The sequence below is a fragment of the Eretmochelys imbricata genome, chromosome 9, assembly GCF_965152235.1.
Source record: "Eretmochelys imbricata isolate rEreImb1 chromosome 9, rEreImb1.hap1, whole genome shotgun sequence".
NCBI lineage: Eukaryota > Metazoa > Chordata > Testudines > Cheloniidae > Eretmochelys > Eretmochelys imbricata.
In genome coordinates, this window is record NC_135580.1 from 89917692 (window position 1) to 89944686 (window position 26995).

The following is a 26995-nucleotide window of genomic DNA, read 5'->3' on the forward strand; positions in this document are numbered from 1 at the left end:
AAGGAAGCAAAGGGAAGCCACAAGAGCGGTCATGTGACCCTCCCCAGCAGTATGTTTTGGGTGCCCAGGACAGTCGGCAGAGACGTAAATCACTGTGAGGCAGAGGGCAAGACTGGGGAAGACCCAGCTGGTGGCACCTACCCTGCGCTGGGCTCAGTTGCTAGTCCTGGGTGGGCTGAATAGGATGGGACTTCCTCTTCCTCTGCATGGCATCCAGGGCCAGATCAGACCCACCCCAAGATTTCTCCCCAGGCTGCAGGAAGCTCTGCAAACTTTTCCCCATCCCTCTTCAGCAACAGGGGGAGGGATCACCGTACGGGGAGCTGTTCCTCTATCTGCCCAATTCTGTGCATCCAGACTCCCTCATACCCAGACCCTCCCGCTGAGCCTCACCCCCCACATCCAGAATCCCCCTGCCAAGCCCCACTCCTCCTGCACCTGGACCACCCTGATGAGCCACCTGCACTCAGATCCCCACTCCACTGGCCCCAACCAGATGCATCTGGATCCCCACCCACTGAGCCCCACTCTCCCAGCATCTGGACCCATTGACCCCTCCGACCTTCCTACGGAGCTCTATCCCCCCCACATCCACCCCCTCCCTCCCACTGAGCCTCAACCACCTGGACCCCCCTGCAGAGTCCCATTACCATTGCACCCATAACTCCCCCAACAAGCTCCTGTGCATCCAGATCCCCCCGCACCCGGATTCCCCATTGAGCCGCCCACACCCCGATTGCCCCACACAGAACTCTCTCAATCCACAGAATGGCACAGAATGTCTTCAGGAGTAATTAGGTCACCAGTTTAAATCTGATGTGGGTGTGTAGTGACTGAAAGTCATTCACGTCACAAGCGTGGTGGTTCACCTACTTTAGGATGACTTGTAGCTCTGACACTTGTTTAGTTGGAGCAGGACTGGGAGAACTAACTTGCTTCTCATCAGCTTTAGATCCCACAGAGAGTTGCAAATGACACCCTGGTTGCAAGCTCAGCAGAGAGGTTAAATATTGAATGGCCATGGAGGTAAAGTGAAACTAACTCTTTTCAGCTGGCCTCTCTGGGACAATACCAATGCACATTTTGGAGCAGTTTGCACTGTTGCTAATGGTGCAGTACCAGCACCAAAAGTCAGCCAGGATGCAACATAATAAAGAGACACCTTTGGCTGGACTCCCTAAGACCTTCAATATATACTTATTTTTCCACATTCCATATACACAAAGGCTTATAAAAATGAATTTGGCTTATATAAAAATTTTGCTTCTGTAATCAGATCTGCGTGGGCAGACCTCACAAACACATGAAGCCCCACTGGGAAAGATAAATGTCTGCCTGCATGGATGGGTTTGCAGGATCAGGCCTTTAAAGTGGAAATTTATTATGCTCCAGATTTACCTCCTGGAATAAAAGATGAAAAGTTAAAAGTGGCCAGGCTGGGACAGCAGCTTAACATTAAAGTTAACAAATAAAAAAAGTTTTAACTGAACTGCCAAACTTCCTTGTGGTATTAAATGGATTCCACTGACTACCAGCTTCTATTTTTGGACAATTTTATTTCCTTTTGTACATTTTTAAATGTCTTTAAATGCAGTGAAAGATTCTAAATAATCAGAACAGTAGACTGAAATCTTCTGTATTTATCCACAGATGTAATATGGGCCGTGCCAGTACAACATTTCCCACAATGTTGGAAAATGACTCAACCCTAAAGCTGAGGAATTGTCTGTAAAGGAGAAGGGAAAGATTCCTTCTTCACTGAAATGGCCTAAAAGAATGTCTATTAGTATCAGTGGTGAGGATGTTTTTTTCTGTTAACGCCTGTCCAGTAAGTGCACATCCAGACTAGAAAAGCAGGTTGTGTTTTAAAACACGTTAGCTGGTTGTGAACTCCTCCAGCAGGGGCAGGAGAGTGGGAGGGGGCAGGTGGTGAGGTCAAGCTAATACATTTTTAAACACAATTAACCCAATCTACGGTAAATGCAACATCTTGTTTAAAATCACATCAGTTACAACATAATAGCTAGTATGTTTTAAAACAACCTGTTTTCCTCATTTGGACATGACCTACAAGTTGGACTGGTACCAATAATCAAATAGGCTACCAAGCAGCCACATGCCAACAAACGACCCAAGAAGTGAAAGGTTCCTTCTCTCATTACTGAATCCTATGAGTATTTCTCTTCAAATCCATTTGATCTATTTGTATATTACACTAGGGGTTTTCAATCTTTTTCTTTCTGAGTCCCCCTCCAACATGCTATAAAATCTCCATCGCCCACCTGTGTCACAACTGTTTTTCTGCATATAAAAGCTGGAGACAGCATTAGGGGGTAGCAAGCAGGCCAACTGCCCAGTTCCCCATGCCACTGCAGGCCTCGTGAAACTAAATTGCTCAGACTTCGGGGCTCGAGGCTCAGATTTCCAGTTGATACTTTTTTAAGATTGACTATTGTCAGGCAGCATGTCCAGTGGATAGAGCATAGCAGACCTAGGTTCTCATCCAGGCTCTAGAAGTGACTCAGATGACTTCTCTGCACCTTAGTTTTGCCATCTGTCAAAATGGGAGACCACTGAGTCTTAAAAACCCTTGTGAGTTAGGTAAACTAAATGATGATTGAGATCAGTGAAGGGAGCGTGATGTACAAGTGCAAACATTGTTTTCAACATGAAACTTTTCATCACACATCCACTGAGTCAGAGCTAACATGCCATTAGTTTATGCCATCAGACTTATATTCAGGGGAGCTTGTCATACCTTTGGCAGGATAACCTTGAGACTCTGGTTTGTGAGATTTCTACACCTTCAACTCAGGGGTTGTATGACATTGCATATTATTTTGACATTAGCTATAATATAGAACGCTATATAAACAAATTCACCATGCCTTCCAAGGCTGCCAATCCTTCAATGGAATAATAGTTTGTAGTACATGTACGCTCACCATACACCAGAACGTCAGCAAGAGGAAAAAATGGGTAGAGGGAGACCTGTGCTAGCTCGGCTTATTCTGGAAAAGTCTGTTTCCTTTGGTTGTAAGTGAAAATTAACTAACAGTTTGGGAGTCAATGGAAGATTGTTTACATGTTCTAGTTACAAGAGCATTTTTGAGAGACTGTATGCTCCCCCTACAGTAGCAAGTGGGAAATGCACGATGAAATCACCATGAAATCTTTACCTCGAACATTAAACCAGTACAGGATTCAGGGAGAAGAGGGACATCTTCCTGGTGTTACTGTGGTTATCTAGTCACCAGTTGTCTCTCGGTAACAGTGGGCTGGACAAATATGGATCTACTTCCAATTTTACTTGACTATCCAGTGAATCTGCCAAATTGTAATTCCATTGCCTACAATTATTACATAGCTGCAGATCTAGCTTCAGTCAGGAGGTCTTGCTCCATTCTCACCCCAATACACTAGCACAATGAAGATTCCTAATGCCAACTAGAATCAGCTCATTAGAGCCCTGCACAGATACAAAATTTGAACCCGCATTCGATCCACAGTCCGAAAAATAATCTGCGGATTTGCAGGGCTCTCTACAGACCATCTTACTCTAATAGCTGTCTACTTGTCCACTTCTTGGAGCTCTCAGCTCTATGTGATTCAGACCCAACACTCTCAGTGACTGCTTTGACCAGGAGACCAAGCATGTGGCTTCTGGTGCCAAAGAAAACTCAACATACAAAATGGAAGTAATGTCAGTTGATTAAAGGATATGAGCAGGACCCTCCTATCCATAGGGGGAGTGGGAGGGCGGGGCAGAACCCCTGCCCAATGGGTTGGAGAGATGCAGGACCCCCCGGGGAGGAGCGGGAGGCCCCTGCCCTTTGGAGGCGGGGGGCGCGCAGGACCCCCCGGGGAGGAGCGGGAGGCCCCTGCCCTTTGGAGGCGGGGGGCGCGCAGGACCCCCCGGGGAGGAGCGGGAGGCCCCTGCCCTTTGGAGGCGGGGGGCGCGCAGGACCCCCCGGGGAGGAGCGGGAGGCCCCTGCCCTTTGGAGGCGGGGGGCGCGCAGGACCCCCCGGGGAGGAGCGGGAGGCCCCTGCCCTTTGGAGGCGGGGGGCGCGCAGGACCCCCCGGGGAGGAGCGGGAGGCCCCTGCCCTTTGGAGGCGGGGGGCGCGCAGGACCCCCCGGGGAGGAGCGGGAGGCCCCTGCCCTTTGGAGGCGGGGGGCGCGCAGGACCCCCCGGGGAGGAGCGGGAGGCCCCTGCCCTTTGGAGGGGGGGGGGCGCGCAGGACCCCCCGGGGAGGAGCGGGAGGCCCCTGCCCTTTGGAGGGGGGGGGGGCGCGCAGGACCCCCGGGGAGGAGCGGGAGGCCCCTGCCCTTTGGAGGGGGGGGCGCGCAGGACCCCCGGGGAGGAGCGGGAGGCCCCGCCCTTTGGAGGGGGGGGCGCAGGGCCCCCGGAGAGGAGCGGGAGGCCCCTGCCCTTTGGAGGGGGGGGCGCGCAGGACCCCCTGGGAGGAGCGGGAGGCCCCGGCCTTTGGAGGGGGGGGCGCAGGGCCCCTGGAGAGGAGCGGGAGGCCCCTGCCCTTTGGAGGGGGGGGGCGCGCAGGACCCCCGGGGAGGAGCGGGAGGCCCCGGCCTTTGGAGGGGGGGGGCGCAGGGCCCCCGGGGAGGAGCGGGAGGCCCCTGCCCTTTGGAGGGGGGGGGGCGCGCAGGACCCCCGGGGAGGAGCGGGAGGCCCCTGCCCTTTGGAGGGGGGGGGGCGCGCAGGACCCCCGGGGAGGAGCGGGAGGCCCCTGCCCTTTGGAGGGGGGGGGCGCGCAGGACCCCCGGGGAGGAGCGGGAGGCCCCTGCCCTTTGGAGGGGGGGGGGCGCGCAGGACCCCCGGGGAGGAGCGGGAGGCCCCTGCCCTTTGGAGGGGGGGGGGCGCGCAGGACCCCCGGGGAGGAGCGGGAGGCCCCTGCCCTTTGGAGGGGGGGGGGGCGCGCAGGACCCCCGGGGAGGAGCGGGAGGCCCCTGCCCTTTGGAGGGGGGGGGGCGCGCAGGACCCCCTGGGAGGAGCGGGAGGCCCCGGCCTTTGGGGGGGGGGGCGCGCAGGACCCCCCGGGGAGGAGCGGGAGGCCCCTGCCCTTTGGAGGGGGGGGGGCGCGCAGGACCCCCGGGGAGGAGCGGGAGGCCCCTGCCCTTTGGAGGGGGGGGGCGCGCAGGACCCCCTGGGAGGAGCGGGAGGCCCCTGCCCTTTGGGGGGGGGCGCGCAGGACCCCCCGGGGAGGAGCGGGAGGCCCCGGCCTTTGGAGGGGGGGGCGCGCAGGACCCACTAGGGGCAGCAGGCCCCCCCTGCCCGTGGGGGCGGGAGCAGGACCCCGCGGGGAGAGACATGCTGCGGGGGTCGGGGGGGAAGCAGGAGCCCGGCCCAAGCGGAGGCAGAGGGCGGGGAGGGGGGCCCGGGCCCGGGCCCGGCCGTACCTGTCAGCAGGCGGCGGAAGGTTTCCTGGCCCAGGCCCCGCACGCCCCTGGCCATCGCCTCCACCTCGGCGGGCAGCCGGGCCCCCAGGAAGCTGACTCTGCCCAGGCTGCTCTCGCCGTGCCCCGGGTGCGAGTAGGGCGGCGACCCCGCCTTCCCGGCTGCTGCCATGGCGGCCCGAGCCCCGGCTCTGCGGCTCCGCCCGGCCGGTCCCTGCGCCCGGCGCGCCCCCTGCTGGCCCGAGGCGGAGGCGGCAGCGCCTGGCCCGGCGCCGCTGAAACGGAGCCTGGCGTAAAGCAACGCTAATGACTCCCCGCCGTGCACAGGCCATTGCAGAGCCTGGGCAGATGTTTGCAGCTGGCTGCAGATCCCCCTGTCAACCAGTGCGGGTCCCTATTTCGTAGCCGGCGTTCGTAACGACAGAATGACAGACACACCACACACCACTCTCCTGGGCTTTCCCTGTCGGCTTTGCTGGGATTTTTAGGGAACGCAAATACAGAAGCGAGAAAGAGAAACGAGGCAAATACAAAGGAGAAAAAAGAAGGCGCCCTAGAGAAACATTATGCAGAGGAACAGAGAAAGAAGCCAAATCCATCAACATGATACAGAAGCCTGAACAGATCAGCGTGAGACTGAAATCAACGGCAGAAACTGGTAGACACCCTATGCCCCTGAGGGTGCGGAGGAGAAAGAAAGAAATACAAAAGAGTAAAAAGAAAGGGGAAAGAGAAGCAGAAAAATAGATACAGGATCAAGCTACACAACTAGCCATTAACACATGTTGCTGTCAAATAACCCTTGAGTCCATTCCTCTTCTCATCTACTATGTTTATGCCTCTGCACTCTAGAGCAGACCCGGCTCTCCCTGTGTTATTGTGTGTGAGGTGTGTGTTTCGGGGTGTGTTGGGTGTTAAGTGTGGTGAATTATGTCTATAGGGCAGTTATATGCTGCTGGGTATGTTGGCTCTGGTGGGTGCTGCAGATGGGATGTATATATCTGTGTGCGTTTCTGGGTATGGGTTGCGTGTAGGGGGTGTTGCTGAGTGTGGTGTTGCCGGGATGGTGTGTGTGTGGCTGGTGTCTGGCTGGGTATGGGCTGTGTGTATGGCTGGAGTTGCTCTTGGGTGTAAGGTGTGTGTGTGTGAGGGGGCGTTCCTGGGTATGGTGTGTGTGTGTGTGTGTGTGTGTGTGAGGGGGCGTTCCTGGGTATGGGGTGTGTGTGTGTGTGTGTGAGGGGGCGTTCCTGGGTATGGTGTGTGTGTGTGTGTGTGTGAGGGGGCGTTCCTGGGTATGGGGTGTGTGTGTGTGTGTGTGAGGGGGCGTTCCTGGGTATGGGGTGTGTGTGTGTGTGTGTGTGAGGGGGCGTTCCTGGGTATGGTGTGTGTGTGTGTGTGTGAGGGGGCGTTCCTGGGTATGGGGTGTGTGTGTGTGTGTTGCCGCATATATATGTGTCTAGAGGTGTTGCTTAAGGGTGTTGGATACTGTGTCTCTCTCCCTGGCGGTGCTGATGGGTCTGGGCTCTGAACGCTGGCGGCTTAGGGGCCGCAGTTCCCCTCCGTGGCAGCAGGGGGCGCAGCCTCCCCGTCTCTTCCCGGAGCCGGAGCCGGAAGCGGCGGCGGCTGGCTCCCGCTCGGAGCTGATTGAAGCCTGGCACCGGCCGGCCTGTAATGGCGGCACCCGCAGCTTGGCGGTTGTGTCTGTGAGCCGCTCCCAGGGCCGGCCAGAGCCCGCGCCCCCCCCTCCCCCGGCCGGGCCCCGGTCCATGGTGGCGCCGTGGGCCCGCGAGAGCAGCGGGTGCTTGAGGCCGGGCGGGCCGGAGCCGCCGCCCGGGCCCCCCGCCCTGCCCGCGGCGCCATGAGCGAGGCGTTGTACGAGAAGTTCCTGGCCCCGGACGAGCCCTGCCCCCTGCTCTGCCACCAGCCCCCGCCGCGGGCCGCCAGCCTGAGCGAGGAGGGCTGCCTGGATGTCAGCGACTTCGGCTGCCAGCTCTCGTCCTGCCACCGCACCGACCCGCTGCGCCGCTTCCACTCCAGCAGGTGCGGGCCCGGGGGCGGGGTGCGGCGCCCCAGGGGTCCCCCTCTAGGCGGGGCGGCGCGGGGCGGCGGGGGGTTCCCCTGCGTGGGGGGCGAGCCCCCGGCTCTTGGCGGTGCTTCCCCTGCCCTCGCCCCCGGGCTGTGCCCGGCTCAGCTCTCGCTCCGCCTCTTCGGTGGACGGGGTTGCCACCGACCGAGTTGTTTTCCTGAATCTGCCCCTTGCCCCCCGCCGGCTGCACTAGGAGCAAAGGTGGCTTCCCCCAGTAGAGTTCGTGCAATCGGCTCCGCTTCCTTGAAACCTCTCCGTCCCCAGAGTGTACCTGACGAGCTCGGCAGGACGGATGATGGTTTAGGCAAGAGTTGCGCTAGTTTAACTTGAGCTAGTTGGGTTGGGAAATAGCACCCGTTTCTCTAGTGCAGACAGAGCCTTTCTGTGAATTAGTTCCCTCGTCGCCCACCCCCAAGAGATTTGCAAATCCCTGTATTACTGCCTAGCCACGGTGATATAGTAGCATTGCCTGTAAGCCTTCACTAAGCTGAAAAAAAACCTTACTACGCTAATAACTATTTGCTTCTTCTCCACCCCAACTCCGGCATGCTTGTAAAACGCATAATTGCTCCAGCCAGCCCACATACATGGCAAATATCGTTTGGATTAGGCTTGCTTTCTGCAGGGCTAATTAGTTTGATGACATTAGGGCTGGTACTAAAATGGTTCAGATAGCTATTCTCTGGTGTATTTGTGGCCTTTTTGAATCTTCTTGAAATCATTGTTTCTGGGAACTGTGGGATAGGAACTCCGAAGATGATGCAGCTGAAACCATTTAGAACGGCACTAGAGTGGGCTCAAAGCAAACCTACAAAGATTCACGCCATGAGTCAGAATGGCTAGAGTGGATGGATTGAAATTTTGCTTAAACTAGTGCAGTCTTCACATTTCGGTTAAGACCTGTTCGATTTTCTGGTGCACATAGTCTTATGGCATTGGTGAGGTGTAACTTCCAAAAGTGCACAACTAGTTTTGCTAAAAACTACGACTTCTGTTTACCACAAAATACAAACACATCAGTTCCCAAAGTGAAAAAATAATTTTGTCTACCCAAGAAGCAGATCTTGTACATGTGTACACAGAAGTGACTTTTTGTATGTCAATAATAAGTCACGCTAAAGTTGCAACAACTTACAGATCTGGGCCTTAAATGTGAATTCAAGATAGTTCTGATGATTCTGTTTAGACTTCAAAATGTTTTTTCGTTACACATGTGCATCTAACTCCCCCACACTTTACATTTTTTGATTATTTTAGTGTAAATATGGCAAGTACTTCGCAAAGTTTGAATTTAGACTGAGAAGAAACATACCAACTTCCGGCTCAACTTACATTCAAATAAGTTAACTTAGGCTTTATCTATGCTGGCACTTTTGTTGCTAAAACTTTTGTCGCTCGGGGGTGTGAAAAAACACCACCCTGAATGACAAAAGTTTTAGTGATGAGAAGCACCAGTGTGGACAGTGCTCTTTGTCTGTGGGAGCCACACTCCTGTTGACAAAGCTACCGCCCCTCGTTGGGGGTGGTTTTATTTTGTTGATAAACATGTTCGCTCCCGGTAATAAAGAATGGTCAGACAGCGCACCTTACAACGGTGTGGCTGCAGCGGCAAAACTGTGCCGTTGACATAGCTTTTCCACTGTCAACTATATTTCTAAGGCTGACAGGCCCTTAATCGTAGCATTGCTAGCTATCATTCTAATACAAACATTATCCAGTAAGGGTGCTTTCATTACTCAGTATCAATTCAATTATATTTTCTCTCTGGGCTTTTGCACTATACTACTATGAAGCCTGCATGTGACCTAAACAATAGGTTCTTGTATTTCTGATCAATCTTTGGATCAATGTGAGTGCCAAACTTGTAAATTTATGTGTACGCTATTTTTAAATGTTCCTCCTTATAACATACCTGTCATCCAAGTTTCTGAGCAGGTGTAACCAAGCCTCTGTCAGTTAACTAGTCAGTATTCTGCATCTTGAGCTGGTTCCTCATTTCTTCAGGGAAGCGTGTAACTTGTCTTTGTTATTTTTCAATTCACTTTGTCCTTATCACCTTTCAGAGTATGCTACTTACTTCCATGGTGTCTGCAAGTGCTCTGTATCTTTTGAAATTTCAAGTAAATATAATGCAATTCTCATTTCTCATGTACTTGCTCAGGTGTACTATGTTCAGCAGCCAGACACCACTTTTTCTTTCATCAAGTTTTTGAACTATTTTGATGTTTGTGTCCGATCAAGTGTTAAGAGACTAGCAAGGCTTTTACAGACCATGAACTTCCTGTAGGAATTGGCAATTACAGTATTAATTAGGGCACTCATCTTCATTCATTAGTGATTTACAGCAAATATTTGGCCTATTGGAACATGCAACAAGCCATCCTAAGAAACATAAGTGTTGACAAGCAAGCATGTGTGCAAATCAAGTAAAGGTGCTGAGAGGCATGCTTCCCACATCAGAAGGTTTTGCTCTTCAGTCTGTGATTAAAGGGATATTCCAATAGTAATCAATATGTCAAATGGATAAAACTTAACAGGTTAAAGATAGCTCGCATGGCTTTGTACAGTGAATTTTGGAAACCTTTGAATTTTCCCAACTCTTCTGGGATTGGGCCAGAATGCTGTGCAATTATGAAACATAGTCAAGTCTCTGTTCATCGTATTGGTGAAAAATAATTGAGATGCTGAAACAAATTTCCTGACCTTGCTAAACTTCATGTGAGTAGGTCAGCAGAGTGAAAACCTGTTCCATGGCTTTCTATGGGACCAGACAGACTTTCCAGTTGGAAATATACTTTCCCTGATTAGCACAACTAACTAATTCGTAATAATGAAGCTGTGGAGAACATAATCCTTTTTAAGTAGTATTGATTGAGGTACTCGATTTTTTTTATGTGGATCGTTTTCTGTATTCTGTTCTTCTGTGTGGTCTTTAGAATGAAAAGCTCTGTATCCCATGTCTTTTTTGGCTTTGAGAACAGAGCCCAAAATATTAAGTAAATGAGTCCCAGATGTTTCCCTGGCAAGCACTAACTTCATGGGATCTACTCATGTGAGAGAGAGTTATGCTTGCTGACTCCCTGTTCTGTCTTTTAAACACAAGACCATCCTCCCTCTCTTATCTAGTGTTGGTACCTTTAATTTTGTCATGCTTTATTACGGGAATACTTTTAATGGAGGTTTAAACAAACTGGAAATCGTTTTTAAAAAGTACATTTAAGTAGAAATCAGACTATAAATATAAGGAAATGATGGCTCTAGTGAAATTTTTTATTACACTTAGAGTCTTTGTGTATGAGTATTCATCCTTTGAATTTTTCTTGATTTTTGTGCATGTAAATTAGACCCTTAATATCAATTTAAATGCAGCTTATTAGATGAATTAACTTATTTCCAGCAAAATCCACATGTAACAACTGATACAAAGATATGGATATTTTAATGTACATCTTCAAAGGACAAAGCATTTTTTCTGTGTGTTGATGTTAATTTGTTTGGTATGCTTTGCAGGTGGAACTTGACTTCTTGTGGAACAAGTGTAGCCAGCTCAGAATGCAGCGAGGAGCTGTTTTCATCAGTTTCAGTTGGTGATCAGGATGACTGCTATTCTCTGCTGGATGACCAGGAGTTCACGTCTTTTGATCTGTTCCCAGAGGGTAGTGTCTGCAGTGATGTCTCCTCTTCTATTAGCACATATTGGGATTGGTCAGACAGCGAGTTTGAGTGGCAGGTAAACTAGTTCTATGTCAACAGAGCAGATGAAGTGGGATCTACTAGCTGCTGTTTGCAGTTTTGACTCAGAAGTAAATGTTTGAAGCTCTTTGATGGTACGATAAACTCCCACTGCCTATGCTGAGATTCAGCAGTAAAGGAAGTGTTTTGATAGACCATTTTATTACAAAGTTCTCATATAGAATTTTGATGACAAGACATGACCAGCTTCTGAAATAGGGCTGTTGCATATTATGGTCACATTCATTTTTAGTTATCAGCATATCTTGCATCTGTGAGGCCCTATCCTTTGGTGTGGGGCATCTGCATGTGTATTAGAATCTGGCTGTGTATACCTTGCATTGACATTCCGGTGTGGCTGGGTTGCTGCTGTGTTCTTAATTCCCATTTGTGATTTTTGGCTCTAATCACATGGACCAGCCCTGTGTTCTGTGGTCCAAGGGTGGGAGGAGTGCAAAGGTGAGCTTTGTGCTACCGTGGCACTTTTCTCTGCATCTGTTACGTGCAATTTGATCTAACTTCAGATTCTAATCTGGTATCTTCACAGTTTTTGTTTTGTTTTTGCATATAGCAGTCTTTCACCTGTGGAATGTGCAGACATCCTTTCTTTACAGGTTTCAATTTATTTTAATTGTAGTTAAATATGCTGTTCTGGGATAAGTGTAATAATCAATTAAAAGCATAATGTTCCTTTATCTTTCATGGACTTCAGTCATGGCATACAGTGTATGTAATACTCTGTGGTCATAGAAATATACTGTCTGTTCCAAATGTGATTTAAACCCCAACCCCCACCCCAATTTAAGCATTCCCTGATGAATTAGGAATGTTACAGATATCCCACAAAAGAGAAACTGTAAATGACATTGTGTGGGATAGCATTAGCTAAAAGTAGCTCCATGTTTCTTACCGCAGCTTTAGGATCCCAGTTTCCAACTATATCCCTTGTACAAAAAGGGATATAGTTGGAAATTCCAATTGCAGTTTTATAATGCAGCCTGTAGAAATACCTCAGAAAATTACTCAGATGACTTAGTTTCTCACTGAGATGTGAAATGTTCATTACCGCATGGACACAGTGGGATTATAATTTTAAAAGAGAGTTTCCTGGTTATTTGATTAGCTGCCAGCTTTCCTTTTGAGTAGTTACTGGACATTTTTTTCTATAAGCATTTGCTAGAAGAGACCTACTTGACTGGACTTGTTGAGCTTTGGAAAAGATTTGTCATTGTTTTTACAACCTTACACAGCAAATTCTGTAAGTGAGTAATTCAGTTGTCACATTTAAACTTGAAGTGGATCAGAAATTACATGTCAGTTGTACAAATGAAGCTAGTTAAAATTCTGCTGTTGCTTACAGGAAAAAACATGATGCAGGTGTCTTGTGTAGTTACTGTGTATAGTACAAATAGGTTTCCAATCTTCTCAAACTTTACCTTTTGGAATAGAATGTTTATTTTACAATGGAAAATATTCCCAATTATATAACTTGTGTTAAACACCTGTAATTACACAAATGTGCAGGTAATTAGAACTGTGTGGTTCAGAACGTCTTTTTTAATAAATAACCTCATAATTAGAAATGTGGCTTGATAAACAAAAGATAATAAACTGAATAATTTTACCCAAAAATTTAATAAATACCTTTATTTTAGGGCGTCCCTTTGAAATTTAAAGCTACCATTTTTTATATATACATATGTTCATCTTTGTAGGATCTAAAACCATAAATTACAGGCCTTAAATGACAATAATAGTATTTCTGCAACGTTAGGGCCACCTGGGTTTAAGTAACAATGTACTGTCATTTGAGTTTTATTTCTCAACTTTTGAAGTCTTTTTTAAATTAGTGTTATTTATGTTAATAGGAATGAACAAAAAAGCCCATCTTTTTAAAATAAGCCTCCAAAATATTTATGCATTAACATTTTTTTTAAATATGAAAAACTCAAATTCCACATGTGCCAGGAATTGGTATGTATATAACGCATGCAATTTTGAAAACCAAAATCTAATCAAAGTAAACGTAAATCCATAAAATCAGTTTAAGCCACTTGCAGTAACCATTTTAAAATTAATTTATAAATTTGTTGCTTCCCTTCTCTAAGCATCTGAGCACCTTATTTTATAAAAGCAACTAGTTATAAAATCCCAGCTTTTCAATGTAAAGGTCAGCAATTAAGCCATGTTCCTCCACTTCCTATTGCTAAACTAAATAAAACATTCTGAGAAATTTGACCAAACAGATTAGTATTGTAGTGCCCTGAAGCATGTTAAACCCTGGCTGTGGTGGACTTCTAGAAGGAGCACTTCTAGAGGCACCGTGAATGCCCTGCCATGGGAAGTTTAAGCAATGTATATTGACAGAGTTACTCATGTGATGGAGGAGAGAGGAGTTTCAGATTATAAATATAATCTTGAATATTACTCAGCACAGAAGTGAGTAAGTAGCCATTGCGGACAACAGGTTTGTGCTGCATCCTGCACTAATTGAAGCTTTCAGGGACTTTTCAAGGCTAGCCCCAAGTAGCATATGTTGCAGTAATGCAGTCTGGGATAATAAACCTGTATCACTGGTTTGGGGATGCATTAGAAAAGAATGATCACAACCTCCAGGCCAACCATACATGAGAAAGGTAGTATGTGTTACAGCTAATAGCTGAGACCTCAGGTGTAGTAATAAAATTATGACCTCCAGCCTGCAAACTGTTGGCAAAGGTTGGACCTACACCCACACAAATGGAAGGTGGTCTTTTCACCTTTGCTACTTCTGCCCAGATGCTTCTCCTTAGCTATCAGCATTGCTTCCATTGTAGTTGAGTTTGGCCTGTCCCCACCTCTGAAATCTGGCATTAATTGAGGGCACCCTCAACCTCAATATTTGTCTGGAGTTTCTTTAGTATCACTCTGTTACTGAGCTTCCTTAAAACTGGTGAGTCAGAGACTGTCCAATAATTGACTAGTGGTGATTTTCTGAGCAGGCGCTTCATCATATGCTATTTAAGTATAGCTGGCACCCTGGCTGCACAATGGGAAGCATTAACAATCCTCAATGAAGGACTACAACCCCTTCTCATTAGAATTCATTGGCCACGTGGCAAGGCTCCAGATTGATGTAGTTGGCTGCAACCCATCTGTCAAGGTTCCTCCCCCACTCTGAACTCTAGGGTACAGATGTGGGGACCTGCATGAAAAACCTCCTAAGCTTATCTTTACCAGCTTAGGTCAAAACTTCCCCAAGGTACAAAATATTCCACCCGTCGTCCTTGGATTGGCCGCTACCACCACCAAACTAATACTGGTTACTGGGGAAGAGCTGTTTGGAGGCGTCTTTCCCCCCAAAATACTTCCCAAAACCTTGCACCCCACTTCCTGGACAAGGTTTGGTAAAAAGCCTCACCAATTTGCCTAGGTGACTACAGACCCAGACCCTTGGATCTTAAGAACAATGAACAATCCTCCCAACACTTGCACCCCCCCTTTCCAGGGAAATGTTGGATAAAAAGCCTCACCAATTTGCATAGGTGACCACAGACCCAAACCCTTGGATCTGAGAACAATGAAAAAGCATTCAGTTTCTTACAAGAAGACTTTTAATAAAAATAGAAGTAAATAGAAATAAAGAAATCCCCCTGTAAAATCAGGATGGTAGATATCTTACAGGGTAATTAGATTCAAAAACATAGAGAATCCCTCTAGGCAAAACCTTAAGTTACAAAAATGATACACAGACAGAAATAGTTATTCAGCACAATTCTTTTCTCAGCCATTTAAAGAAATCATAATCTAACACATGCCTAGCTAGATTACTTACTAAAAGTTCTAAGACTCCATTCCTGGTCTATCCCCGGCAGAAAACCAGCATATAGACAGACACACAGACCCTTTGTTTCTCTCCCTCCTCCCAGCTTTTGAAAGTATCTTGTCTCCTCATTGGTCATTTTGGTCAGGTGCCAGTGAGGTTACCTTTAGCTTCTTAACCCTTTACAGGTGAGAGGAGCTTTCCCCTGGCCAGGAGGGATTTCAAAGGGGTTTACCCTTCCCTTTATATTTATGACACCATCCAAAACCTCAGTGAGTGGAATTGGACAGAACTCCATCAGAGAAGGCAATGTGTTCATAGCCAGCCGCTCTAGCACTGCTCCAGTTAGTGCCAGCTTAACCAGCTTGTAGTTGGCTAAATTATTTTTTAAAATTCCTTCCGGTGTAAAAAGTTTGACTCTAACAGAGCTTAGGCAAATCAGGTTCACTTGATTTCCCTTCACAATGACCATTCCTGTTGGATGATGCTTGGCAGAGAATGATGCTTTAATAGAGAACATTACTCATGAGGGCATTCTGTGCCAAAAAAATTAAAAATTCTGCACACAATATTTTAAAATTCTGCAAATTTTATTTGTTAAATGTGGAAGTTCCACCATGGCATTGGGGAGCATAGGCCACTGGCTGAACAGAGGTGGGAGATCACTGTGTAGCTCCCCTCCAGGACACGGACTCTGGTGACGCTGCACCCAACCCTGCCACAGCACAAGGACCGGGCCTGCCCAAGAAACTAGCCCAGGGTCCTGCACCTCCGTGCCAGGTGCACCAGGTGTGGGCAGGCAGGCTCAGCAAGGCAGGATCTCAGTGTGGGGGTATCCAGGTGTGGGTTGACAGGGTTCTGTGTGGGCCATCTGGGTGCGGGTGGCTCAGTGGGAGATCTGGATGAACAGGGGCTTGTTGGAGGATTCTGGGTGCAACGGTAATGGGACTCTGCGGGGGGGTCCAGGTAAAGGAGTGGGGGGGGCTCTGTGGGGCATCCAGATGCTGGGGGAGTGGGGCTCAGTTGGGTGGGCATCCAGGTGCAGCTGGTTGGGGCTCAGTGGGGTGGGGATTGGTGTTCGGGTGGCTCGTTGGCGTGGTCCAGGTGAAGGGGGAGTGGGGCTCAACAGGAGGGTATGGGTATGAGGGGATCTGGATGCACGGGGGTTATGCAGATTGGGGAGCAGCTCCCTGTACAGGGATCCCTCTCCCTATAGCTGAAGAGCCATGGGTGCAGGAAGTGGGGGCGGAGTTTGCAGACCTTCCTACATCTGGGGGAGAAATCTGGGGATGGGTCTGACGCATCCTCAGATGCTGTGCAGGGGAAGAGGAAGCCCCCTCCTCCCCAATCCAGCCGGGACTAGCAGCTGAGCTCAGCGCAAGGGTAGGAGACACCAGCTGGGTCTTCCCCAGTCCCGCCCCCTTTCCCAAAGTGATTTACCTCTCTGCCGGCTGCTCTGGGCACCCAGTACTGATGGGGACGGTTGTGTGACAGTTCTTGTGGCTTCCCTTTGCTTTCCCATCAGAAAGTCATTTTTCGGCAGGGAAGCAAAGAAATCTGCAAGGGGACATAAATTCTGTGCAGTGGTGCAGAAATCCCCCAGGAATAGAACATACTAACATATCATATTAATGGATAGGGAAGAGTGAAATGCTGCATACGTCTGACATTTCCCTGAATGCAAATTGAAAAGGGAAATCATGAAGTAGAAAGTTGCATAGTTTGAGTTTGCTACACTTCACTCCTGCAGATGGTTCACAAAATTAACTTTTGTGTTTTGGAGTTGTAAATCATTGTGGGCAATTGTTAGTTTGTTTGGATTAAGAACTGATACTTTGCCCAGTTGACAGCATATTTTGCAAGGTTAATAGTATTGGTCTGACTATTTTTCTACTCCGACCTAGCATATTTTGAGATTTTTGTTCTGTTTCTTTTTTTCTTTCCACACCTACAAGTTGCCTGGCAGTGACATTGCAAGTGGGAGTGATGTACTTTCTGATGTCATACCTAGTATTCCAAGCTCTCCATGCTTACTTCCAAAAAAGAAAAACAAGCATAGGAATCTTGATGAACTCCCGTGGAGCGCAATGACAAATGATGAACAGGTAACTTTGTTTTCATTTGTATTGGAGAGAACCAGTGTAGATGTACAGAAGAATTAAGACTCAATTAAATTGTTAGTTTAATAAAATTTCTGTTGGTTACAGCAATGGAAGTATGATTCTGAACAAGTGTACATGACTATTGAAGTGAGAGATCACATTTCTCGTCAAGTGTACATACAGAGACTGCTAACTTTTTCCTTTTCATTCTGAATTTTTATCTTCGATGATACTCAACTAGGTTGAGTCAAGAATCATAGGAAATGCAACATTTTGAGAGCATTTCTTTGATCCAAAATGGTACTGGTTCCTTCCTTTTACTTCTGCTTTGACTCATATTAAGAGCTAGCAGTTTTTAATAACTTTGTGCGTTTTTATTAGGTTGAATATATTGAATACCTGAGTCGGAAAGTCAGTACTGAGATGGGTCTTCGAGAGCAACTTGATATTATTAAAATTATTGATCCCACTGCTCAGATCTCACCTACAGATAGCGAGTTTATTATTGAATTAAACTGTCTTACGGATGAAAAATTGAAACAGGTAGGTTTAAAATTTTTGTATGTGTCTCCTGAATTGGAGTTACCATTGCTCTCTGACATGTGGTATGTGTTGATATATGTCTTGGAAAATCATCTGTTGGGTTGTGACTAATTTTTTTTCCATATTCACTGAGTACCAGTGGGCAGGATGGAACACAAAGTATGTTGTTGAACTTTGGCTTTCTTCTTCAACAGTTTCAGATCAGTATGTGATCTTGGACCTTATATGAAACACATTAATTACATAAACGTGACCGAAGTGGTAAGTTAGTTCTGGTATATGAAACAGTTTCAGACAAAATACTCGCTGAGTAACTTTCAAGATTTAGGCCTCAGTCCTGCAAATGTTTCCTCTGGTGTGTAACTTCACTTACATGAGTAGTCCCAAAGTGGAGGTACTGCTTGTGTGACTGTACTTCTACACCTACATAAGCATTTACAGGATTGGGGCCTTAATTTGCTCGCAAAAACTAAACTAAACTTAAAGAAAAATAAAAATTCTCATGAGAGATGATGTAATTCTTCTGATTGATTTGGCAGCTTTCTAAATGAATATTTTTTGGGGAAAAAACTTGTTGAAGCGAGAGGATTATTGACCTTATAGAAAATAGAGCAAATATAACTCTTCACTGCGTGTGCAGAGTAACCACTCAGCCAACCCTTAGTGTCACATGAGGTGGATGGTACCACAGCTTCATTTTTTATCATAAGCTTTGTTTTCCCTCCACTTATATTATTTCTGAACCTATTTTGGGGCCCTGTTTTGGCATGATGCCTAGCACCCTCAGCTTTTATTGAATTCAGTCGAAATCGAGAGCACTCAGGTCCACCACAGATTCAGGGCCATTTCATATTTCAGAACACTTAAACGCAATCCTAACCTAAAATGGATAAGAATCTACTCTTTTTGATGAAGTGAGCTGTAGCTCACGAACGCTTATGCTCAAATAAATGGGTTAGTCTCTAAGGTGCCCCAAGTCCTCCTTTTCTTTTTGCGAATACAGACTAACCCGGCTGCTACTCTGAAAACTACTCTTTTGAGGGTTACTACTGGCTATGTCTACGTAGTACAATAAGATTATAAAACATAATTTGCTTAAACAAACGTTAGTCGTCTTTTACTAGTATGGCTGGCCTTTCTACATGGTGATATATTTTTTGTAATGCATTGAATAGAAAGGGGAAGAATGTTTGTTTATATTAAAGTAAAAATGCCAAGTAATTCCCCCTAGCTGATTACGTCTGTTTTAAGAAAGCCGAAGTGAAGATGTCCGTAGTGGTCATTACAATAAGTAGTTGTTTCGGTTTCGGTCTCCCCCCCCCCCCCGTACTTGTAATAAACATTAAAATGCACAGCGCTTCCATTAAATATGCTGTGGCCAATCAAGCTTTTACCGCTCTTTAATGCCTGTGTTCTAAAGGTGAGAAACTATGTCAAGGAACACGGCCCGCGGCAGCGGCCTGCAAGGGAAGGCTGGAAGAGAAGCAGCTACGGCGGCGGCGGCGGCGTGGGCGGGGCAAGTGCCTGCAGTAGCAGTGCCAGTCTGGTCAGCTCCGCAAGCAGCAGCAGCTCCAGCCCGGGCAACTCGGCTGCCAGCTCCAGCGCCGCCGTGAGCCGAGCGCACAGCGACAGTAACTTACCCGCGAGCGCCGCCGAGAGACTCCGGGACTCAAAGGTGAAGCCGCTGCTCGTGCGCGCCCGCGCTCTCTCTCATCGGTTGCTTGCTCGAGCCGCTTACGCGACGGTCGTATTTTTACTGAAAGAAAAAGTGTCGTTGACGGTCGCGGGACCGAAGGGAATTATTTGGCCGGTTGCCCCATGAGTTCTTATTGCTCCGTGCCACTCCTTTTTGCACAGGAAGAATTATTTTGAGACGCGGGCGTGGGGTAGGGCTTAGACTAGCTTTGATTTTTGTTTGAGTATTTAAAGAGCTGATAAATCAGCTTGGCTCTTTTAAGGGCAAAAGGACGTGTTCTTCCTTTGAACTTATCAAAGATGGATCAATCTTTCAGAGCACAATACATGAATGTTAGACTATCTTGATCTTTTTGATAGAACTTGTCTGGTTGCCTAATCTCTCTTTGTTTTTTCAACATATTTCTCATAGATTACTTGCTCATGCAAGCGTGGTTGTGCACTGAAGTGATTCTTCACAAGTAACATTATGGCATCTGTGTCTCAATTATTTTCATTTTGTGTGTGTGTTTCTTCCAATTTTGCAAACTCAGACTGGGCTTTAAGACAAGCTGATTTCTCTTAGTCTCGTGACTCATCACTTATAGTTAAGGTTCTTCATCTCAAAGGCTCAGTTTTACCTGTGCATCCTCTTCCAGTGAGCTTGCACAAGTATAACTGATAGATACTTAAACAGTTTGGAGAATGCACAACATGGTATAAAATTTGCATCTTGCTCACTCTTAGTTGCATTGGCTCTGCATGGCTAAACAGTAAAAAGCAGTAAAAACTTGCTTATTTAAGTGACAAAATTAAGTAGGATTTTGAATAAACACATGGAACAGATCTGAGTAAGGGTGCCTTTTTTAGTCACTTCTCAGAACAGACCCTAACTTTACACTAATTTATGTTCACTAAAATCCACCTTTAATGTTTCTAATAAAGGACCATTTATTCCAGTAGTCTAGATATAGAAGAACTCATTTTGCCATTTGTCTTTATTTTGACAGAAACGTTCTAAGCAACGGAAGCTACAGCAAAAGGCTTTACGCAAGAGACAGCTGAAAGAGCAGAGACAGGCTCGGAAGGAAAGACTGAGTGGATTGTTTCTTAATGAAGAAGTGCTCTCTTTAAAAGTGACTGAGGAGGACCATGAAGGAGATGTGGATGTTTTAATGTGACAGGGATGAATTTATCAGTGTTCTTTCTAAGCCTTAAGTGTATTCTTTGTTTACATACGTTTCTTGACCAAAATTTTGATTAGGACAGAGCTAACAATGTATCAGACAGAACCCTCTATTAAGTGTAATTTTAATATTTTGAACATTTATAATTTATTCAAGTGATCTGACTTTTTAAGACTAACAATTTTGACTAAGATTGAGACTTCAACAGACAATTTCAGTGACTTTAACAAGCTGCTGAGAAGATACTGTCTAAAAATAAGCCACTGAATTAGGTTTGTATGGTATTTGCTTTCAAGAAGCTAACTGCAATGGATTGTTCTGTTAAATGGGTTGGTACTCTTAAAGACACACTGATACTGATAGCAAACTTTGGGAAAAAAAACAACAAAAAAACAAAACCCTGTTTCTAAATAGGAAATCTCACCTTTGTCTTATTCTGTGTTCCCTTATTTCTTATTAAGAGCTTTGTTTTCATGAAAACAGGATCTTAGTTCTATAAGTTACTCAGTTCTTGCCCCTCACCCATATAAAATCCTAATACTTCATGAAATTGGATTTTTGGAAATGATGGTTATGATTTCACTGAAAGAATTATGAAGTAATTGGGGAGTAATAAGCAGAAGCAGACTTCTCACCACACAAAGCTGTAATGCACATGTCAGCTAGTAACAAAATGTAGAAGAGAGGTTATTTTCAAAAGTAGAATTTTTTCTAGGAGGAATTGGCTGTTCTTTAAGATGTAAACCTTAGTCTCTAAAAAGTTACCTTGCTCCTCAATATTTGGATGATTAGTTTTTGGTTCCTTTGATAGTCTTATTTATGTTGTTAATGGTTAATCAGTACATCCTCTGTCTTGATGTTAAGAAGAAAAAAAACCCTAAAAAATGAAAATCTCATACATTACATTAATATCTGCGGTTCAGTCATAGGATACTATTCATAAAAAAGTCTTAAAAAATGTTCCTGGAAACCGAAGTGCAAACAATTGATGCCCAAACTTGGTAGGTATTTCTTTATGGCCAAAACTATATGTAAGAATAACTATTTGCTGTTGGCAAAAGAACCTAATTATTGATGCAGCTGTGTGTTTTACCTGTATGCTCCCAGTTTATTTACCACTTGCAGGATAGTTTAAGGTGATGGAACTTTTTTACGAGGTGTTGTATCATTGCTAATCTATCTCAGAGTACTGGTTTTGTTGTATAGCCTTTTGAATAAGTGTTGCTGAGGAGAACAAGCCACGTCTTTTAGTTTTTACTTCTGCACCTGAAAACTCAAATTGAGATGATTTTATTCTTGACAATTAGTAAACCAGTTTCTGACTTTATTATGGAAATGTTGGTTGTTGGGTTCATGTTTTGTTTTGGATAAAACTGCTGTGTGTTCATTCAAATGCAACTATTAGAGGTGAAAGAGGTGACTAGAATTCTGAATTCAGAAAGGTGACCTTCTCATTTATATTGGTGCTTCATTAATATCATTTAGATTTGTTCACTCTGGAGATAATGAGTTTCTCTCTTACTGTCAATTTGATGTGGCCTCAGAAAACAGGAGTCCTGAGGCGTGCATTTTCAGGATTGGGACCTAACTCTGCTCATGAATAATTTTGCACATGTGAGTAGTCCTGTCAACTCAGTGTGACTATCCAACAGTGCAAGTGTTTACAGGATTGGGCCCTAAATTAGTCCTGACAGTAGAATTTTATTGCTTTCCGGTGGGCTGCAAAAGTTAAATTAAGGAGAAAAAAATCTGGGGACAAAGAAAATGTTAACAATGATACTACAGTTGAGATCACACTTTCAGTGGAAGATCAAAAGTAAAAACTTCTATACATATGTATGATGACATACGTTTAGACTGTAGCATCTTTGGAAATATTTGTTTGGTAGTAAATGACCTAGGCATATTACTGTTCAGACTACAAACTCCAGAACATGGACCACCTGTGAGGTAGATGCAAAATATACTGGAGATCTGAAATGTCTGGTAAGTATTTATAATGCCATATGCCAAATGAAAGGGCTTCAATAAGCGAGAGGTCCACAGTCAAAATAGTAAATGTAAACTCTTCTTCTCAGTCGATTCTTCAAAAGTCACTAACAAGTTTGATTGCCCACTGTCTTCAGTGGCAATGAGAAATATCAACTTAATTGTCAGTTTTAAAATTCAAATACCTGCTATGTCATTTCTGTCTTGTCATTTGAATATACTGGTAACTTGTCCTGGGCAGTGAGCTCTTTTTTTTTTTTATTACTTGTCTCTTATACATGGTTGCAATAGTAAAATACAAAAACAATCCCCCATAAACTTGAATAGTAAATCTTGTTTGTAGTGATAAGTGTAACTCAAACCAAATAATCCTTGTGCTTTCTGTTAACAAGTTTCTGAGATGGAGGATACATGAAATTGTATTGCTGTTAAAACTGCTAATTTCAGGGTCCAAGTATTGAACCCTTGTGGCAGAAGTTCACAAATTCATCATGAAACATTTCACATAATCCATATAGGTATCTATCGCAGTTCAGTACGGCCTTTATTTTCTACAGTGGCTTTGAACTATGCATCTTTATCTAAAGAATATTGTACATAGAGCATTGAAATGCTGAAATTAATTATAAGAAGGGTGCAAAATCTCAATTTTGGGGGGGCGTGAAAGTGTCACTTTATTTTTCTGTCTCAGCAAGTCTGCTCTTCAAAGTGTGAAATTCTTAGTTTTTATTGCAAGAGGTGGCCCCTCATTTTGATGAGATGCAACTCTTTTGAGTCACTTATTACCAGCTTCAGAGGAGAGTAAATGTCAGTGTTAACCCCAAAGCAGTTTGTCACCCTTACTTACCAGAATGGCAAGTTAGTTAGTTTTTTCTAAATAATAAATTCCTAAATCTAAACCTTAAGTTGTAGAGCAACATTTGAGGAAGACCTTGCTATAGCGATTATGTGCAGTAGCAGAATTCCTTGAAATGGGAAGCTTCACTGAAAGGAATGGAAAGCCTGAGGCTTTCCTATTTTTATCTGTTTGTCATTTGGTAAATGTTATATGAAATGCTTCACTTATTTTTATAATTGTTTTAAACTGGATATCATTCAAAACATTAGTTTGTTTAAAAATACTAGAATATTAAAACTATGTTATACTAGCCTCCAAGCTTTAACTTAAGTTCTCACCTCTGTAGATAAGGATGTGTATATCCCCATTCGTCATAATGAGGATATATCACTTTTAGTGTGCCTTAAAGTGAGTCTGACGCTTGTTTAAAATTATGTAGTGGAAAAGGAAAACAAATTAAAATTATTACGAAATGAATTGTTAGTTAAAATAGGTCCCTCCTGGACAAAATCTGACAATTTTTTTAAAAAATGAAGAGCAGAATGAGTCATCAATTTAAATATTAGCCAATATAATTCTTCATTAATATTTTACAACACAAAATGAGAGGGAAAGAAATAGCATTTCTATCCTGGTGTGTTAGTGGTCCTATATAAAACAAAGTGTAAATCTAAATTTAAGCTTAGTGGTTAAATAGTTCCAGTTTTCATCAACTTGGATGAATAGCTTCCAGAACTATTTTGGCCAAATGGTGGTGGTGGTTCACCATCACCTTGGGAGTTCAGCTCCTCCTCGTATAATTTGATTGTAGTCAAGAAGGGTGGAGGAAAAAGTGGCTTCCAAAAGGTGCCAAAATGGTGCTGCTTTAATAACTTGTAGTTTTTAGCATCCTGCAACTAAAGTAAAATCTTACATTATTGGTTATTCACGTATAACGGTGTGGTTCTTTGGTCACCAAACTGAACATTCTTCATTTTCTTTATCTCCTGCATCTAAATGTTTTGACTTTCTTACCTTGGTCTTGTAAAACCAGTCCATCAGAGGCCGAGTTCTCAACACCTCAGAAAATAAGGCTCTAGATGATTTCTTTGTTCTGAGGTCCTTATTTACACTTTGAGATTGTGTGTCTGAGCTGGAGCGAAAATAGCTCCAAGAACAAAAGGTGTAACAGCATGCAAAAAGTTAAATACTTCTGTCACTCCATAGATTACAATTCTCACATTTGAACAAAACTTTTTTCAGCACCAGCGTTTTTTGTCAATGATTTTGGTTTTCACTTACAAAATGCAGTGTCCTTCTCATCAGGTACTTGCCCCTGGTGTCAATCTAATTTATGGGTTTGTAGTTGAAAAAGATATTTGTTTTGCTACGTGGATGTTAGTTACTACTGTGATTTGTCATCCCATCTGGTCTTTGCAAGACTGACATCGTAGCTACAGAAAGAAGCCAAACGGTTAAAATTTTAGATCTTTGAACTGCGTTTTTAAAAGTCCAATCCTGCTTTTTATCCCTTGATGTACATTGCTTCCAATATTTAAATTTCCAAGTGGAAAAGGAAGTGCTAATAGTTATTTGGTTCCTGAGTATTGGTTCTGTGGCTATCTTGAGCTTCGTAACAGCTGTGATATAAATTTAATCCATTTAAACTCTGCAAGAACATTAACTGTTTGCCTGGGAATTTTTTCTCTATAAAGGCTTAGAAGGAGCACTGAAAATCTAACTGCAAGAGGACTGTTTATATTTAAAAAAAATAAAGTAAGTCTTGAGCACGATTAAACATGAGGAAGAAAGAGCTACAGCCCTGTTCGCTTTTTGTATATGTATAGCTAATTTCATCTTCTGTTTTGTTTGAAATGGTTTCAGTATCTTCTTCCTTTAACAGCCTGACAAACTTAACTAGATTAAAAGATGCTAAACTTACATTCAGTACAGAATGCTTACTGAGCATTACAGTAAGCAAAAATCAGATCTCTTCTCTTGGTTCAATATTTAGTTTTTTAATGTGAACTTTTTTATATTGTCAATAAAACATGTGGAGATCTTTCTCTAGAAACTATTGCTTAAATTTATACATATGCATTTAAACTATTAAAGAGGACATACTAGATGTGGAAAAATGTGTATAAATTTGACAATTATGTATTGATCTGAGTTGCTGAAAGGCCTGTAAGCCTGTACTTTTTCCTTCAAAAGTAGATTGACATGTTGGCCTTTAAATATTGATGGTTTCTAAAAATTTGTTTTAGATGTCTGAAGTGTCGTGTTAGGCCACAGTTTCTCATGCCCAGCATTTAAGACTAGTTGGCCTAATGGTCACTATTTTTTGTTGACTGACTGATTCTGCAGTTCTTGTGCATGGAAAACTCAGATGAAATGGGTTGTGTGCATAAAGACCCATTCTTGTAGCCCTTGATTTGTGAAGTGCAGATTTTAGCCCAACTTAAACCTTATATGTTTGATGCTTTGGTCTGAATGAATAATAGAGAAGAGAAATGCAGAGAGCTTTAAAACATTTCATAATGTGGTTAAAATTTTCAAATTAATTCATTCTAAAAGGTCAGTGATGTTGGAACCCTGAGAATAAAAGTCATAACTAGAGCAAGAAGGAAGCTGTCTCATTTGAAAAATCTGCTTCAAATAGTCTTAAGAGTTATAATGTATGAAACTGTTAAATTGGAGCTATTTTTCCAGGGTTTCTGCTACATGTATTGCAACAATGCACTTTTGTACATAAAACTGCCCTCTGTAAATTCTGTACCTTCTTGCCACAGTGTTTATAGAAAGCTTTTTTCTGAAGTTGTGAAGAACTTAATAGCTGCAACACTGGTGACTGACTTTATTTTCAGCTCTTCAATGTATTTAAAATAGTCATGTGAACATCAAAGTAGGGGTTGGAATTAAAAACACAGCAAAGATGTGCTGATGAAACTGAAAAATGTGGTCTTGTTTTGAACAATAAAGTTTGACATGGGGTTTATGTGCACATTGCCCAACATGTGGGCAGATAGCACCAATAAATGAAGCATGTTTAAACTGCCTTCGGTAGAAGATAGCATGTACAGCCCTAGTTGTTCAATGTAAATAACCCAGCAAAGGTTCATAGTAAAACATACACTTGATTAAAGCAGATGTGCTTTCAGTTGAATTCTGATGGATCAGAGGAAGTGAGTTACATAATCTGAGACCCACTAGCAAAAATGCTCTGGCTTTAATCAGTGACTTTGCACCTAAAGACTAGGTCACCAAAAGTTCTCGTATGTTCTCTACAATCCTGGTGTTGTGCATAGGGAGAGGAAGTCTTTAAGAATACATCTTCACTTGCGAGTTAATCTATCCCCCTCTGATCAAACCTCTAATCTGAGTTTTTAGTGGCGCTTTCAACCCAGGCTAGCTGGCCTATCCTGGGGTATTGGCTAAAGCCCAAGTGAGGCTTTCAATCAGGCACGTAACCCACCTACTTTATAATGAAGATGCAGGTAAAACCACTTTAGGGCTGATAGTCCTCTACTGCGTTCCCACAATTCCCCTTGTATGCCCAGAAGGACAGATAAATTCTCCCACAATGCACTGGGAAGGACTCAAGTGGCTCTGCTACTGTAGCACAAAGAACCAAGGACAAGCCTACGGAAGT

At 44.5% G+C, this 26995-nt stretch overlaps 2 protein-coding genes across 2 annotated transcripts in view; one reads left to right on the forward strand and one right to left on the reverse strand.

Moving 5' to 3' along the window:
* COMMD5 (COMM domain containing 5) overlaps window positions 1–5620 on the reverse strand; it is a 29700-nt gene extending 24080 nt beyond the window's left edge. The window contains exon 1 of the mRNA XM_077826007.1: window positions 5415–5620. Within this exon, the coding sequence (XP_077682133.1) occupies window positions 5415–5583 (169 nt within the window). The 5' untranslated portion in view covers window positions 5584–5620. The remainder of the gene's footprint in view (window positions 1–5414) is intronic.
* Window positions 5621–7060: 1440 nt separating this feature from the next.
* Window positions 7061–26300, forward strand: FAM199X (family with sequence similarity 199, X-linked). Its single transcript, XM_077825980.1, has 6 exons — window positions 7061–7451; window positions 11008–11227; window positions 16987–17136; window positions 17515–17676; window positions 19097–19351; window positions 20361–26300. The coding sequence occupies exons 1-6, from the start codon at window positions 7270–7272 to the stop codon at window positions 20529–20531; spliced, it is 1140 nt and encodes a 379-aa protein (XP_077682106.1). The 5' UTR covers window positions 7061–7269; the 3' UTR covers window positions 20532–26300.
* The last annotated feature ends 695 nt before the right edge of the window (window positions 26301–26995 follow it).